A 15,651-nucleotide genomic window follows, 5' to 3' on the forward strand; every position below is an offset into this window, starting at 1 on the left:
GATGCTAGTGATAAGACATTGCTGGAGGAATGATGAGGGAGAAATGGAGCAAGCAGAACTCTTATATATTGAAATTAAAGAACAAATCTTCCAAGAGAGTGCATTTTTTTTCTCTCCTAAGGAGGTAACCCATGACAAATGTGACTAGAGTTGATTGCTGCCTTCCAAAGCCTTGCAACATATCTCAGAGAGACTACCCTCTCTTTGACAGACAAGACTAGTATTTGATTAATGGGAAAAGTATGTTTTGTGTGAATGCCATAATTTAGTTAGCAGTCTATGATTAGTCTTCATCTTTACCTCAGTTTTTTAAACTTCTCACTTGCTCTTCCTTTGCAGATGCAAATTTAAATGCCAAAGACATTTGCTGTCTTGGTATAACAACTCAAAGAGCAACTTTTCTCACATGGAACCGTCAAACTGGTGAACCTCTTCACAACTTTATTACGTGGAAAGACATTCGGGCAGATCGTTTAGTGAAAGACTGGAATGAATCATGGACTTTGAGGGTATGTATATTTGATTGTGTTGTTAGTGATAATGCCCAAAACCCATGCCACATACTTGTTACAGGAGGTGAACTTACACCATATACAAATATAAGGAGGTGTAACTGTTTTGACTTTTAATCAGTAATCAGTCAATTTTTTGTGGAAAACCCTTCACAATTAGAGATTGTGTCTGTAGAGGAAACTCCTTGACTGTCAGTAAAGATACTGTTATGAAGACATTGATGCCTGGCTCTACTACTGCATTATTAAGACGTTTGTCCAGATGTCTTGTAGCCTTTCCATCTCATCTTCAAATACTGCTGCCCTCACTCTTGCGTATCTCTATATCAAATTAGTTTTTTTTTTTTCATCTTTGATATACTTTGCCCATTTTATCTTTCGTCAATTATTTTAATATCCTGAATATTTTCTCGCTTCCCAGTGCTGTGCTGAGGTTCTGACTCCGTTCTTTCCAACTCCTTTTCTTTTCTTTTCTTTTCTTTTGGTGTGTGCCTTGAAGCCTTCCTTTCTTTTCCCAGCATTCGTCTCAATCATCATCCGCTGACCTTCCTCCTTTGCCAAACTCAGGTGTTTGTCTTGTATACTTGTACTTGAAAATTGTCCGGATGGTGATATTCTTCCTTATCACATTGCCAAACTCTAAATCTAATGTACAGCTGTGTGCAGAATATGGTTTCTTTTTGGAATTGAATGATACTTCTTAATAAAAATGTATGATTCTCAAGGATTCAAAGTCTTATTGTTTGAAGTATTTAAGTTTTAGGTGCCTATTTGGTAGAGGATAAATCTGATTATAAATTTGAAGATCACAGTGCATATCTACTAATTAAGTCTTCTCTTCTTACCAGGGGTTAAGATGGAGTGCCTCCCTGTTGTATGGTGTTTTGAGAAAAAAGCAATATTTGGCTGCTAGTGTACTAAAATTTTTCAATATTCAAGTAAGTACTTTTGAATAGTGATGAGATTAGTCTCAAAGTTTACCTTTCAATGTAGATGAACTTTTGTGCCTTGATTGAAGCTCTTCTATAAAAAGAACTAGAAAAGTGTAGGCTCCAAGGAATCGCAAGACTTCATTTTTACTGTACAGTACTAATTAACCAAGCATTGATAGAAGTGAAAGTTACCATACTCTATTTCCCATCATACTTGTTGCAAAACTGCAGCCTGTTTATGAGTGTTGCAGTGTTACCAACATTTCCTTAGATCCATGCAGTGTTGCCAATCATCAGAGACTGGTTTTTCAATTTTTTTGAAATTTATATTATAGTATATTATAACATGCACATAAAAATATCTTTGGTCCCTAGAGTCTGGTTGTGGTGGGATAATTTCAAGCTCCAGATAATGCATGTTTGGATAATTGATAAATTACTATAATTAATGTGTTACATTTTGCACAAAGACATAATATAAAATTAAAGCCTTGAAAGTCAGCCCCTTAGAATATCAAAAATTATAAAAGAAAAATTCTAAGTAATTAAGAAAATAAGAAAATTTCTGGGTTCGACCTGTATCTGCCGGAGAAAAGTCCCTGTAGCTCATTTTTCCAAGTATCTATTTCTGGGGGAGGACCTGTGTCGCCCGGTGAAAAATCCCTGTAGCTCATTTTTCCAAGTATAAATAGATCGTAAATATACCAGAGAAAAAGCTAGCATGGTATGCTGAAGTTACTACCCTCAGCGCGAGCACCCCCAGGGGCGTCGGTATAAAGTATAGGGGCGAAGTGGAAGCCACTACTCACAGGTCTTCTGCCAATTAGAAGACTCCTCTTCAAAATCCCTCCAAAAGGGAGCTGTTACAAGCGTCACTCACCTTACCTTCCTCTCGCTACTACTACTAATACCCACGCGCATCCTTCATTCCTGTATTAGCGATTGTGTGCGATCCACACGTTTGTCACAGCTCCCAGGATTTTACTCTTTCTTCGCGATGTCGGCTGGAGAACTTACTTGTACACCTAAGTTGAGTACTCCAATTTACGTTTTGTAACTTATACAGTTGAGGTGTTTTCCATAGTCGCCTCCGGCCCCTCAGAAGAAAATGTATCGTGGGCATCGTCGGCTGGCCCGCCATTTTGGGAGCACCATCACAACACGGGTGAATTTGTCACACACTCATTTCCACAAAGTTTTTATATTATATATAGGGATTTTGATTTACAATCATTTCCCAGTGACAGTTATGTATTATTTACTTTTAACAGAGTAAGATCGGGACTAGGCCTAACTCGCTCGTGATTTTCGCTGGGGTCTAAAGAATAGTTATTTAACTCGTACTTTAACATAACCCCCCCCCCAGTGGCTCAGGGTCGGGTTTGCGCCTGTCCCTACATAATTTTATCGTGATGCACATGTGTAATTATTAGGCTACTGGTAGCCTGTCGTAATTGTTGCGGGAGAGGAGGGAACCCTATCCCCCTCTCTCTCGTAGGGAGAATATGCATGATTTAGTGTTAACACGATCATGGATAAGTCTTGATTTATGCACGTTGATGATTTTCATTTTACTAAGAGGTTGGTTGAGTTGCCCCCCCTAGCTTGACCGACCTAGCCTAGGCTAGGCCTAGGAAGGTAGGCTAGGTGCCCCTTCCCTGGTACCCTTTACACACCCCCCCTCCCCCTGTCCACGCTACGGTGCTGGCAGGGAGGATATCAAAAATAGAGAGCCTCTCTCTTATTATTTTGTTGGATCTATCCTCCCTACCGGTCTAGATAAAAAATTCGATTTAGTAGGTTTGGTCGAGGACCACCCTCCCTACCGGTCTAGATCGAAAAATTCGGTTTAGTAGGTTTGGTCGAGGACCACCGTCCGCTTCAGGCTAGCAGGGGAGGTCAATTAGCCTACCCTGTTCAGTTCTGTTGTGGTCTCAGAAGCTTAAAATGGATCCATACGGGATACTCTCCTCTTGCCTTAATCTCCTTGCAACTCTTCCATGATACCTCTCTATGAATGTTATGTATTATTAGTATTTATATTTATTGTGTTACTTAGATGTAGATATCGGTCTGGTACGTCTTGGTCTAACCCGGTAGTAGGCCATAGCCTCCTGATCGAGAGTGACCACCGACCAACCGCGACGGGCCATAGGCCCAGTTGGCCCACTACCTATGAAGTAGTAGGCTACATAACCTCGGTAAAGGTCTATTGGGTGGCTGGCCAGGCGATCACGACCGACCACACCATATACCCCCCCCCCCCCCCCACTTCCTAGCTCGGCCTTACCAAGCCCTATAACTCATGGTACTAGTAGTCTTATCGATGGAGGACCGCTCGAGTTCACACAAGTGGAGAGGAGGGGGTTGGGTGTGGGGAGGGGTTATCGGTATTATAGGCAATCCCTTATGTCTCCGAATAAACGGCTCTGCCGACTTATAGCGGTCTAGTACCGCACCAGCCGGTGGACGTAGCTCCGGATTGTACATGATACAGCTCCGTCGCTCGTGTCTCGTTTCCCCTGCTCCCCCCCCCTCCCCGGTACGGATTCGGGCCGGGAGTTACACTCCCCCTAAAACTAGAGCGTGCAGGTTCAGATAAGGGAATTATCCTCCCTGTTCCGCCGCTTCAGCCCATTCCTCCGGCATTATAGGGGATATTAGGAGACGAGGCATTGGGTAGAAGGAGCTTCAGGGACTACTCTATAGGTAGCTCCGGACCCTTGAGGTACCGACGGAGTGTGACTCACCCTCACACCCGTTGACGGAGTATTACACGGTGTTGCCGAAGCTCTAATTTCGTCCTTATGTTATTCCCTACTTCGGTGGGGATGACAGGTTGATCAGGTCTTTGGCTACGATAATGCGTAGCCTTCTGACTCTGCCGACCGCAATAGAGAGGGGGTTTTTTCCTTCTCTCCGGTCAGGCGGACCTCATATCCCACATACCGGACCTGTATCTACCCTCTGAGGACAGAATCGGGAGCAGGCCAAATACACCCAAAGTAATTCTTTATTCATTTAATTAATTGAAAATTATTAGTGAATAAGTCTTGACTTAATATCTAGTTTAAGGTGCATGCGCTCTTTGGAGTTATCTTCGGTGCCAAAGTTCGGTACTCATAAATAAATTGCAAATTACAGATGGTTCGTTGCCAGGCAGAAGGGTGCCCCGCCTCCCTGGGCAAACCTTATGGCCACGTTGTTTGCCGTTCCCATGCCAACTGCCGTACAGTTGGAGAACTATATGGTCTGGCGCCCAGACGCATGCACCGTATGCTACGAGATGGTGTCACTCCTGACTGATGAGCAGGTAAGTATCTTTGCTCCATCATTGACAAAAAATTTCTGCTATAATAACTTAACAGGTTGCTATACAGACTGTATTACCAGGTACAATATTAATTTGGGTTCGTCCCTGACAGGCTACTTCCGAGGCCCGACATGAGGCAAGGGTGGCACTCCGGAAAGGGGTTGCGGGGTTTGGCAAGAACGCGCCGAAAGGTCAACCCTATGTCTTGGACGCCGGACTATGCTCCCTTCTGTTCTAGGGAGCCACAGCCACGACAGCGGTTCCGGCGCACATAGCCGAGCCCCTCATTAAAGCCATCCGGGTAGCCACGATGCCACTCCCAGACGACCAGGAGAACTTGGTGATGGAGGAGGTGGCGGCGATGAATATCAACTTGGAGCCCATGGTCACGGAGGAACAGGTAGGTGGGGAGGTAAGTGAGGCGAGTCTCCTTAGTCCTACTCCTTCTTCTTCCTCTTCTTTCCTGGGCTTCTCTAGGCCCCTCCCCCTCCTGAAGGAGCGCTTTAAGTCGTTCCTTAAATCAAATCACTGAAACCAAAAACCCTGCGAAAGGGATCTAAACCAGCTCCGCCAGCGGAGACGGAGTTGTCTTCGGCCCCACAGCCGTCGACTTCTACCGCTCAGTCGCCTGCTGCCAGGGATCCTCCCCCTACTATGGGGTTGAGAATAAATGTCACCGATCCTAAGGTGGCGGAGTCTGGATTTGACTCAGAAGCCTTCACTAACCTTCTATTGATGAAGGTTAGCGGAGTAATTGGTCTGAAGCTTGAGTCAATACGACTCGCCCCAGGTTCAGATACCTCCGGCCAGGCATTTACGTTTCTGACCGAGAGGATCAGGCCTTTGGAAGAAATGCTGACTGGACTTCTCCACTCCGGGACTCCGGCACTATCTATGATGGTGCCGGACGCGTCTAAGCTTCCCCCTTTTGATAAGGAGAATCCATGGTGGTTAGCACTACATGCCCCGTTCTCAGATGGGAAGCTAACTATTGAAGGGTGCGGAACCCGCCCGATTGAAGATTTTGAGCTCTTTCCGCCAGGTCTCCAAATTCCATTCCCTGGCTTCGTTAGACTAGCAAAACATGCGCTAGTCAGAGTGGATAAAGTCCCGAAGGAGACAGTGATCTTCCCCAGGGAACAAGCTCAAGCTACTTGGGTCCGCACCCTCTCCGAGTGGGGTTGCGTTAACATGAAGTTAACGCCGCACAAAGGGAACTTGTTCTGATATGTAATATAAACCTTTCGGTCCTTTAACAATAGGAAGGTAACTAGCGGCAGCTGGAACGGTCGTAAGCTTCGAACAAGGGAGTTCGGTAGTTAACTGCTTGTCCAACAGTGCGCACGCCGCGCGACTGGGAGGTGAAGAATCACTTTTGCTTTCGGCCACGTTGGTGGAGGACGTGTTCGTCATCGCTCTCTGCCCGCTTCATCGTCGTATGCTTTGGTTGTGTGTTTTTCTCAACTTGGTTTGTCAGTGTAGTGAAAGTGTATTGTAAGTACGTGACTTTCTTTATTACTTTTTATTACATTGATTATGGATTCTCGTGCAATGGAGCTATCCCCGCGCCCCCCCATCAGCCGCGGAGTTTGCCCTGGTGTGGAGGGCCGCAAGTGTGGGGTCTTTCGCTCTTTCCCCGAGATAGATCCTCATGTCCTTTGTGCGGGGCCGTGAATGCCCTCGGACCGAGCCATGTAATTTTGTGTAAATTGGTCAGAGGTGCAGTGGGTGCTGTACGAGGGTAGGAGGAAGCGTAGACCTGCCAAGGAGTCGTCGGAAAGCTCTCGAGCGACTCCCTTGGTTTAGGACACTTCCTCTTCTTTCCTGCCCCCGGCTCAGCTCCCGCGTATGGCGCCTTCCCCTTCGGGGGGGGTTTCTAGGTCCTTCTCTTTGCCCGATCTGTTGAGCGTAGAGGAGGGTGCGAGGTGCCCCGACTTGCATTTGTATTCGGGGTCTTCCATTCGCTCGGGATGGGGCTCGCCCCCCCCTGCGCGAGGAGGAACCCCTCCTAATCACCCGACTGTTGCTTCCTCAGGTGCTCCTGCTGCGGGCGACGACCTCGGCCAGGTGCGGGTGTCGCTGGTGCTCCAGGGCATGCCGAGCGTCCAGGGGCTGCTCCAGCATCTGGCGGGTGCTGTGCCGGTCACCCATGGAGCAGTGACCACCACTACCACCATGTCTCGACTCCAGGGTACGCTGCCCCTCCTCACCTGGTCTACACCCTGCACATGATGTCAGTGACTCCGACGGCCGCTGTGCAGGGCCCGATCGCTGCTGTGCCGAGGAGAGGCGTGCCTCTCCCTTCCGGGTTCTTCATGCTGCCAGCCCCTGACTTCCGATGCCTGAAGAGCTCGCCCCTGGACCTGCCGCCGGTACCCAGGATGTCGCTGGCTACTGCCCCGTCTCCTGCTGTACCTGACCTGCCTACTGTACCTAACCTGCCTACTGTACCTGCCGTACCTACCACTCCTGCTGTTCCTGCACCTGCCGACGTCGTCCCAGCCCGTAGTCTTTTATGTCAGGGGAGCTGTTATGAGAGCTCCTCCCCTGCCTCATAACAGCTCCCCTGACATAAAAGACTGACGCTCTGTTCCTTGGTCCAGCTTTTCTCCACAAGAAGCCGCTGGTCCAGACCTGCAGCTTGATCGCCTCCGTTGGTTGGTGATCGCCTGCAGTCCTCCCAGCCTACTAGCATGCTCGTAGGCAGGGTAGGAGCATCAGGTCTCCCTCACCTGTCCCTTCAACCTCCTTAGGCTACACCGGGAGGAACGAGGCAAACAGGAGTGATCGTGAAGGTGGGGGGGGCTGGCAAGGACGAATGACGCTTCTCAGACTCTTGGAGGGACCATTACCGGTGTTCACATGACGGTCCGTCTGGACCACACATTCAAGAGAACAGGGCGCGCTCCCCCTTTGGTCCTCTTGAGAGGTTTCGGCCTTGACGAGGACTGGGACGCGTCGGAGGACGGTATCGGCTCTCTCCTGTCAGGTGCTCGCTCAGTCCCACCCAGACGACGTTCACGGTAGCGGCAGACGCTAAACCTACAGTACGAGTTTGTAACCCTCCTCGGGAAAACGTTTTCTCCTGACAATAACGTTTTCACAGACTCTGAGAGGCCATCGCCGCAAGGTGATGGCTGCTCGTACTCGCTTCTCCAAATGCTAGTTCCGCTGGGAAGGCGAGCGAGTATCCAATTCCTCCCCCATTCCCTCTCTCCCTACGGTTACGAGGGAAAGGGGAGGGATCCTGCAGAGCGTTCTCTGTAGGATTCCACGTTGGGGACTGCGTTCCTTGGGGGGGGACTTTCGGGTCCTACCGGACGTAAGTCCCTGTCGTTGAGGAAGGATCCTGCCCCATCCTCAATTTCTACGGGAATCGGGAGGACCACCAACCGATGATCGTCTTGACGAATTCGGTGGGGGTTTCGCCGAGCGCTTAAAATTCTTCGGAATTTCTAGCACTCTCAGAATGTTCTGGTTTTTTACGTTCTGCCAACACTTGGGCGAAACCACGGTCCAGAGTGGACTAGACGAGAATCCCAGATAATTGTTACTACGATAATTGGGAATCTCGCCGAATGTTCAAATTCCTGGAATTTCTAGCGTTTGGAAGAAGCACTGCTGCTGAAGGAAGAATATCTCACAGTAGGCGGCCAACCCTGGGATAGAGAAGAACGGATGGGAACATCCAGTTTGGCTTGAACTATCGTCTTTGGTATTCTGTTATCACCATTGAAGCTTTCCTTCGGGGAAGACTTCTCCTTCATTCTCTTCATTAGAGAACGAAGGGTTTCGGCTTCCAATCCTTATTCTCATTCCTCGAATGGAAAAGAATTTAGGATGGAGGTCTTTGTACAGGAACCTACAAATAGTATACTACATATATTGCCCTCGCGACATGATTCTGTTAATCAGTTGAATTGTCCGGGGTGTAGGCACATACCATAGTCAACTCTACGGATTGTGACCGAGACGAATAGTATCTTAATTGAACTGCAACTCGGGACTGCCTGCAACCTCCCAGGAGTTACCAGTTTCGGTTCTGAGATACTTATGGTATTGTTACAACAACACCACCTCAGCTTTTGTATTCACCGAAATCCGTTGCATTTGAATACAATTGCTCGAGCATATATTTTTTTTTTGACGCTCGATGGTTCTAGCCGAACGCATTCCTTCGTGGAATGGATTACCTGGCAACTCAGAATGACGAGTGAGCAAGGGCTAACGGTGTATTGGGCTGCCTGCCGCAGCCCAGTACCAGCTGGCTCTCCGAGATGCACGGTCAGTTTATGTCTCTCTCCTCTGCAATGATTGACTACTGAACCGTATCTCTGCCCGACAATCACAGACTTAGGTCTCTGATTGACCGGGATTCTCGCATACATGAATGACCATCTCTACTGCATCGCCTTGGACATTGCGAGAATTTTCAGACAGAGATATCTGAACAGACTCTCTCATCTTTCTGTTTACTGCACGGTAACAGAAGTCTGTGGCCTAGTCTCCCGCTGCATCGCACCTCTGCAATAATGCGGAATGATTTCTTCAGAGTTTGTCTTCAAAAATATCTCGTATTCGTATTCGTAGGTGTGCAATTGTTTATTGTTCACCCCGAATTACAGATGTATAACGGAAGACATAGCCTGTTCCCCGCCCTGCCAGCTCTACTTCTAAGTAGTATTTTGTCCTCCCTGGATAACCTGAAGAAGAAGAGCGGTTCTTCAGGTAGTACATCCCTGTGTTTTCATTACTGAAAAGCGCCCCGCTTTCATTGCAACCATGACTTCTCACCGAACAGCAATGAAATAGCGGTTTAGCATTTTCAGTCCTTTGTAAGCACAGGTTCAGAATCTTGAGAATTACTTCTCTCGATTCGGCTGTGAAGACGTAGGTTGCATTCACCTTCCACCTTCGTCTTCAACGGCATATAAGTGTTGTTTCTCCTTAGCTGAGATTCAACTACTATGAGAATTCTGTCTTGCCATCAGGGACCTCGGTCTCTAGAAGGCAATTGACTTTCGCCTGTTGGGCACATACCTTAAGAGAATCATCACCTCGCCGTCCGGCATCGGTGGCAAACAAATAGACGATTTGTATGGTCTCTCGGCATAACCCTTTAAAGGTGAAGGTCACGTGACTTGCTCGGATGCTTGGACAGCTTGCCTCACACAACCGAACGCAGTCAGTCGCCAGCTGTCAAAGCGCCCAAATCAGTTGCGAGCTACGCTGTGGACTTGGGTTTGGTTGTTCCAGATCAATCATTACTTCGTCCTACTAGCTTGTCCCAGTACCCGTACCATCGACACCCACCATGGAGTGTCAGTGTCCTATCCACTACGGAGATGGAGAGACTTCGCCGCAAGGGGATACGAGACCGCGAGAGACTTCGCTGCAATGGGATACGAGAATGCGAGACACTTCGCTGCAGACGGATAGACCAGTATGGGTACTGGACATCACCGAAGATTATGTCGAGAAGAGGGATAGGTCAGCGACTATTCCCTTCTTTTCCTCTGAAGGAACTGCATGGCTTTTCCTGCGAATTCAAGCATCCAGGGGATGGGGAGCTGTGACGCTCGATTTCGTACTGAACTTCATAGCAAAGACTCAGAATCCTTCGGTCCCTGCCAATCGGTTTGAGTCCTTCACAATCCCCTCCCTAATGGACTTCACCGCTTTCGATGCGAAGGAGATGCTGTTTTGTCCTGTGAAGGCACGACGGCGCTATCTGAAGAGAACTCGACACCTCAGGTCTGAGTGTTGACGCCTCTTCGTTAGCACCGGGATGACCAAGAAAGAAGTATACAGGAACACTCTTTCTTTCTGGCTGCATGAGGTGATCAGGAGCGCGTACGAAGCTGATGGTAGTGACGACATCCGTACCCTTCGTCCGAGAGCCCACAAAGTCAGAGATATTGGCCCTTCCCTCACGTTCCGCAAGAACTTCTCCGTGGCGTAGGTACTGAAGGCAGGGGTCTGGTCCAACCAGACCACATGCACCTCCTTCTACCTTCAGGATATAGCCCACAGGTCCTTGGACACTTGTTCCTTAGGACCCGTGGTGGCTGCTTAACACGTTGTGTAGCTTACTCAGCACCCGAGCGGACAGAACAGCATCTCATCCTTGTGTGATTGCATGAAGGGATAGGTGAATGAGAATGTGACTGGCGTTCTCTTCCCCATCTTTTTCTCTCCCTCTACCTGTGGGCAGAGGGACGCGGTTGTCACTATGCTGGATCATAAGGCGATGCAGGTATAGGAGCAATTATCCACCACTTCCCCCAACAAGGGGGGGAAGTGGAAGCCAACAAGAGACAACCCATAACTTCATATTGCCTCTTGCAATAGGAACAAGTTCTTGCTTGCTAGTTTTAAGAGGTACGCTTGCCTCCCTCTTATTACTTGGGTCCAGAGGTCTGACCATTGATCCTGCGGTACATACCCCGATCAATTGGGCAGAGGCTAGGATCCCTCCCTCTGCTCTTACGACCAGGGAGGGAATCCAAGATTGGTGAACTCTGTTCTTAAGACTCAGATTCCTCCCACCAAGAAGTGAGTCTTCCTATTGTTAAAGGACCGAAAGGTTTGTATTACGTATCGGAACAAATGGCAATTTGTCGAAAATTACATTTTTCCTAACCATACAAACCTGAGGTCCTTTACATATAGTCCCACCTCATGCCACCCCTCACTCTGCGTTTTTCCTGGGCCTAAAGCAAAAGTGATTCTTCACCTCCCAGTCGCGCGGCGCGCGCACTGTCGGACAAGCAGTTAACTACCGAACTCCCTTGTTCGAAGCTTACGACCATTCCAGCTGCCGCTAGTTACCTTCCTATTGTTAAAGGACCTCAGGTTTGTATAGTTAGGAAAATTGCAATTTTCGACAAATTGCCATTTTACAATGTTTGTGACCCCAGACGGAATTCCGTCACCATGTACATCTAAGGTGGCGGAGTTGACGCTGCAAGCAGTGGCGGAGGATAAGCCTATACCAGTGCTGAGAGAGACGGAGGCTACCTCCTTTCTCTTCCCTACCGGATTGGACTTTTGGAAGGACGCACCGGCTACATTTACTACAGGTAAACTCGACCCGGACTGCGCTTCCGACCTATTTCCAGAGAAGCTGCCTAGGATTCCAGACCACTTGGTCAAGACAGAATTCGAGGCAAGAACCAGACTGGCAAGATCTATCAACTCCGTCACTGCGGCGGAGTTGGTAGCATCTACATATGTCGACGAACAAGTATTCAGGGTCCTGACGGAAGCGCTGTTGCAGACTTTCCAAGAGGACCTGTACGACTTTGCAGTGGCGAGATGAGCTTGTAGGAAGCACGTCCTAGCGGATGCCTCTATAAGACCAGTGTGGGGAGAAAACCTTTTCCCCAAAGAGGAGGTTAGCAACATCCTCCAGGAGGCATCCAGAGCCAACCAGAGTCTTCGGGTTCGTTGGGGTCTCCCCTTCAAACGGAAGTTTGAGAGGTCCGAACACCAAGTCAGAACCAAAAAGAAGGCAAGGAGATACAATCCTTACCAAGCCTCTTGCCCACAGACAATAGTGCAAGCAGTGCCAGTATCTCAGGTTGGCAAGCCGTCAACATCTAAGGCGGTTCCATAACAACAGTTTGTACTAGTACAAACTCCTCCGGCCCCACAACCATCTACCTCCTCAGCCATAATGACCTCCCCAGCCTTCAACCCCACCTATGAAGCGCGAGATCTCTTTCGCAGCTACAGTAGGCATGCCGGAAGTAGCAGAGGGCCAGAGGTGGCTCCCGGCTACGAAGCAGATCAAAAGGTATGGGTTTCCGCGGAGGTAGAGGTACCAGACCTGCTGCAGGGAGATTGTATCTCTTCCGGGACCGCTGGACCTTCAGTCCATGGGCCCACTGTATAGTCTCGAAAGGTCTGGGGTGGAAATGGGAGAAAGGGCCCCATCAGCCAATCAGTTTTTATCAGATGCCAACAGCGGACCTTATAGACTATACCAAAGATCTCCTCCAGAAAAAGGCCATAAAGAAAGTGGGACGTCTGTTCAGTGTCCCAAAGAAGGACTCAGACAAACGAAGAGCGATTCTGGACTTGTCCCGTCTCAACTGCGACAAGTTCCGCATGCTGACCATCTCGCAGGTACAGACCTTACTTCCCCGTTGGGCCATCACCACCTCTATGGATCTTACAGACGCTTACCATCATGTTCCAATAGCAAGGAACTTCTCTCTGTACCTAGGTTTCAAGCTAGGAAAACAGGCTTACTCATTCAGTCATGCCGTTCGGGCTCAACATCGTGCCCAGGATATTCACCAAACTGGGAGAGACAATAGTTCAAGAACTAAGAACAAGAGGGGTATTGTTAGTAGCCTGGCAGCCAACGTCGACGAGTGCCGCAAATCAACAGCCAAGGTGATGGAATTCTTGGAATTTCTGTGATTCAGATAAACAGAGAGAAATCGCGGCTCGTCCCGGCCTCTTGGCTTCCAATGGCTGGGAATCCAATGGGACCTAAACAAACACGAGCTATCCCTCCCACCCAAGAAGGTCAAAGAGATAGCAAAGGCTACGAAACAGTTCCTCAAAAACAAGAAAGCTTCTCGGCGTGCCCAAGAAAGGATTCTAGGTTCACTGCAGTTTGTGTCGGTGACGGAGGTCCTGTTGAAGGCCAGATTGAAGGATATCAATCGAGTCTGGAGAACGAGAGCCAACATCAAACTCAGAGACAAGGTCTCGGCAATTCCACCTATTTTGACAAAAAGGCTCCGTCCATGGACGGAACGCCAGAACCTAGCCAAGTCAGTACCCCTACAATTCCCTCCGCCGTCTTTAACCATCCACACCAACACATCTCTGAGTGGATGGGGAGGGTATTCACAACACAAGAAGGTACAAGGAACATGGTCAGAGACATTCCGCCAGTTTCATATCAATATTCTAAAAACAATGGCAGTTTTCTTGACCCTAAAACGACTGGCTCCGGCCAGAAACGTTCATATAAGACTAGTCTCAGACAGTCTAGTAGTAGTCCACTGTATAAGCAGAGGAGGCTCCAGGTCAAGCAAACTGAATCACGTATTAATTGCAATATTCTCATTGGCGGAGAAGAATCATTGGCACCTGTCAGCAATTCACCTGGCAGGAGTAAGAAATGTTATCGCGAATGCACTTTCCAGGACAACTCCGCTGGAATCGGAGTGGTCTCTGGACAAGAAGTAATTCCGTTGGATTTGCAATAAAATCCAGACCTTCAAGTAGACCTTTTCGCCATGGAAGCCAACCACAAACTACCATGCTACGTGGCCCGCAACCTAGACCCTCTAGCTTACGCCACGGATGCGATGTCCATAGATTGGAACAATTGGCGGAAAATTTACTTATTTCCACCAGTGAATCTTCTGATGAAGGTCGTGCACAAGCTGAGATCTTTCAGAGGACAAGTAGCATTAGTGGCACCCAACTGGCCAAAGAGCAACTGGTTTCCGCTTCTTCTAGAACTGAATCTTTGGCCCAAACGAATCCCCCATCGGGAACTGACTCAGGTATTACAAACTCAGACTGTGTCAGCTTCCTCAAGAGTTCTGAGTGCCCTAACTTTATGGTTTCATACATTCAACTTCCCTGACAGATATATACTTAGCTATAGACTCCGTCGTCCCCGACAGAAATTCAAATTTTGCGGCACTCGCTGCAGGTAGGTCAGGTGATCTACCGCCCTACCCTGGGTGGCAGGACTAGGAACCATTCCTGTTTTCTATCAGATTTTCTCTGTTGCCGGTGGTGTCAACATTGTTGTTACTACCTCCTGACTGGAATTCTTTTTTCATCGCAATTGATCTTCTTGGCCGACTTTTGGTGACGTACTTGGATCGTTGTATTGGCATTCGCTATTGTGGACTCGTTTTTGGACTTGCTTTTGGATTTTTCTTAAGGGGGCCGGCCGGAACCCCTATATATGGAGGTATAGGGCGAAAAATGCAAAGTCATGAAAAAATTCATGGAGCTTCATATGGCAATTGAGAATACGTATACAAAATATTTCGTCAAAATTCCTCTTACTTTCGTAGTTACAGGGTAATTAGTTAACGTAACTCAATAAGCCTAAAACATTGATCCGTACAAGAAAATTCAATATTTCCTCTATTATCGTAAATTTTGATAATTATTGTCAAAGAAATTGGGAGAAATGGCATCTGTAGACATTCCCCGAGTCGAGAAGGAGACTTCAGGCCAAGTCCAGTCCTGATTTAGTGCGATCACAGACTTCGAGTAGTCTACACGTATTAGGGCTTGTGCCTTGTATGATAAGGCGCCCTATGAGGTAATGTTAGACTAGCGATAATCTTACGCTAAGTCGGTTGGTATTGCACTTCCATCTTCAATGGAGTGTCTGGGGGTTTGTAGATCATTTACGAAGTCGGTATTATCTTGTTTGTTATTACGACGATGTGTTAAACTCATGGTGAGGAGGTTCTTGTAGAAAACACGAAATATAAAACTATATGTATTCTTCTGAAGTTTTACATGCTGAAGATCAGATATGATTGTACAAGTCTTCTAATAACGATAGCTTGATCGCTTCTGCCAATGATGATGGCTAATCCTATTCCTCTACATGATAAAGCTTAGGTAAAGAGGTACAGGTCTTCTAATGACGATAGCTAACTCTGTTCTCCTGTCTACCATCTCTGTTACAAGTTATGAAGGAACAGACAGTAGTTCGAACATATGAACATACATACAAATGACATAGTTTCATACGAACACACAATCAAATGAGACACGCTACAGATCACGTAGGCCGTTTGAATTATAGGTCGGGGTAGTTGTCTCAAGCAGGGAGCTTGGACTAATGTTTATAAACAATTGAATGACTACAGGTGACGGCATGTTATCTTAGCCT

At 47.8% G+C, this 15,651-nt stretch overlaps 1 protein-coding gene across 4 annotated transcripts in view; it reads left to right on the top strand.

Annotated features, from left to right (window-relative positions):
- The window catches only part of LOC135212444 (putative glycerol kinase 5), a 137,441-nt gene that overhangs the window by 59,337 nt on the left and 62,453 nt on the right, over nt 1-15,651 (top strand). For all 4 annotated transcript variants that reach the window (XM_064245814.1, XM_064245818.1, XM_064245815.1 and 1 more), the window contains exons 4-5: nt 340-509; nt 1,361-1,450. In XM_064245814.1, the coding sequence (XP_064101884.1) occupies nt 340-509; nt 1,361-1,450 (260 nt within the window). The remainder of the gene's footprint in view (nt 1-339; nt 510-1,360; nt 1,451-15,651) is intronic.

This window comes from Macrobrachium nipponense, chromosome 41 (assembly GCF_015104395.2).
Source record: "Macrobrachium nipponense isolate FS-2020 chromosome 41, ASM1510439v2, whole genome shotgun sequence".
NCBI classification, from domain to species: Eukaryota; Metazoa; Arthropoda; class Malacostraca; order Decapoda; family Palaemonidae; genus Macrobrachium; species Macrobrachium nipponense.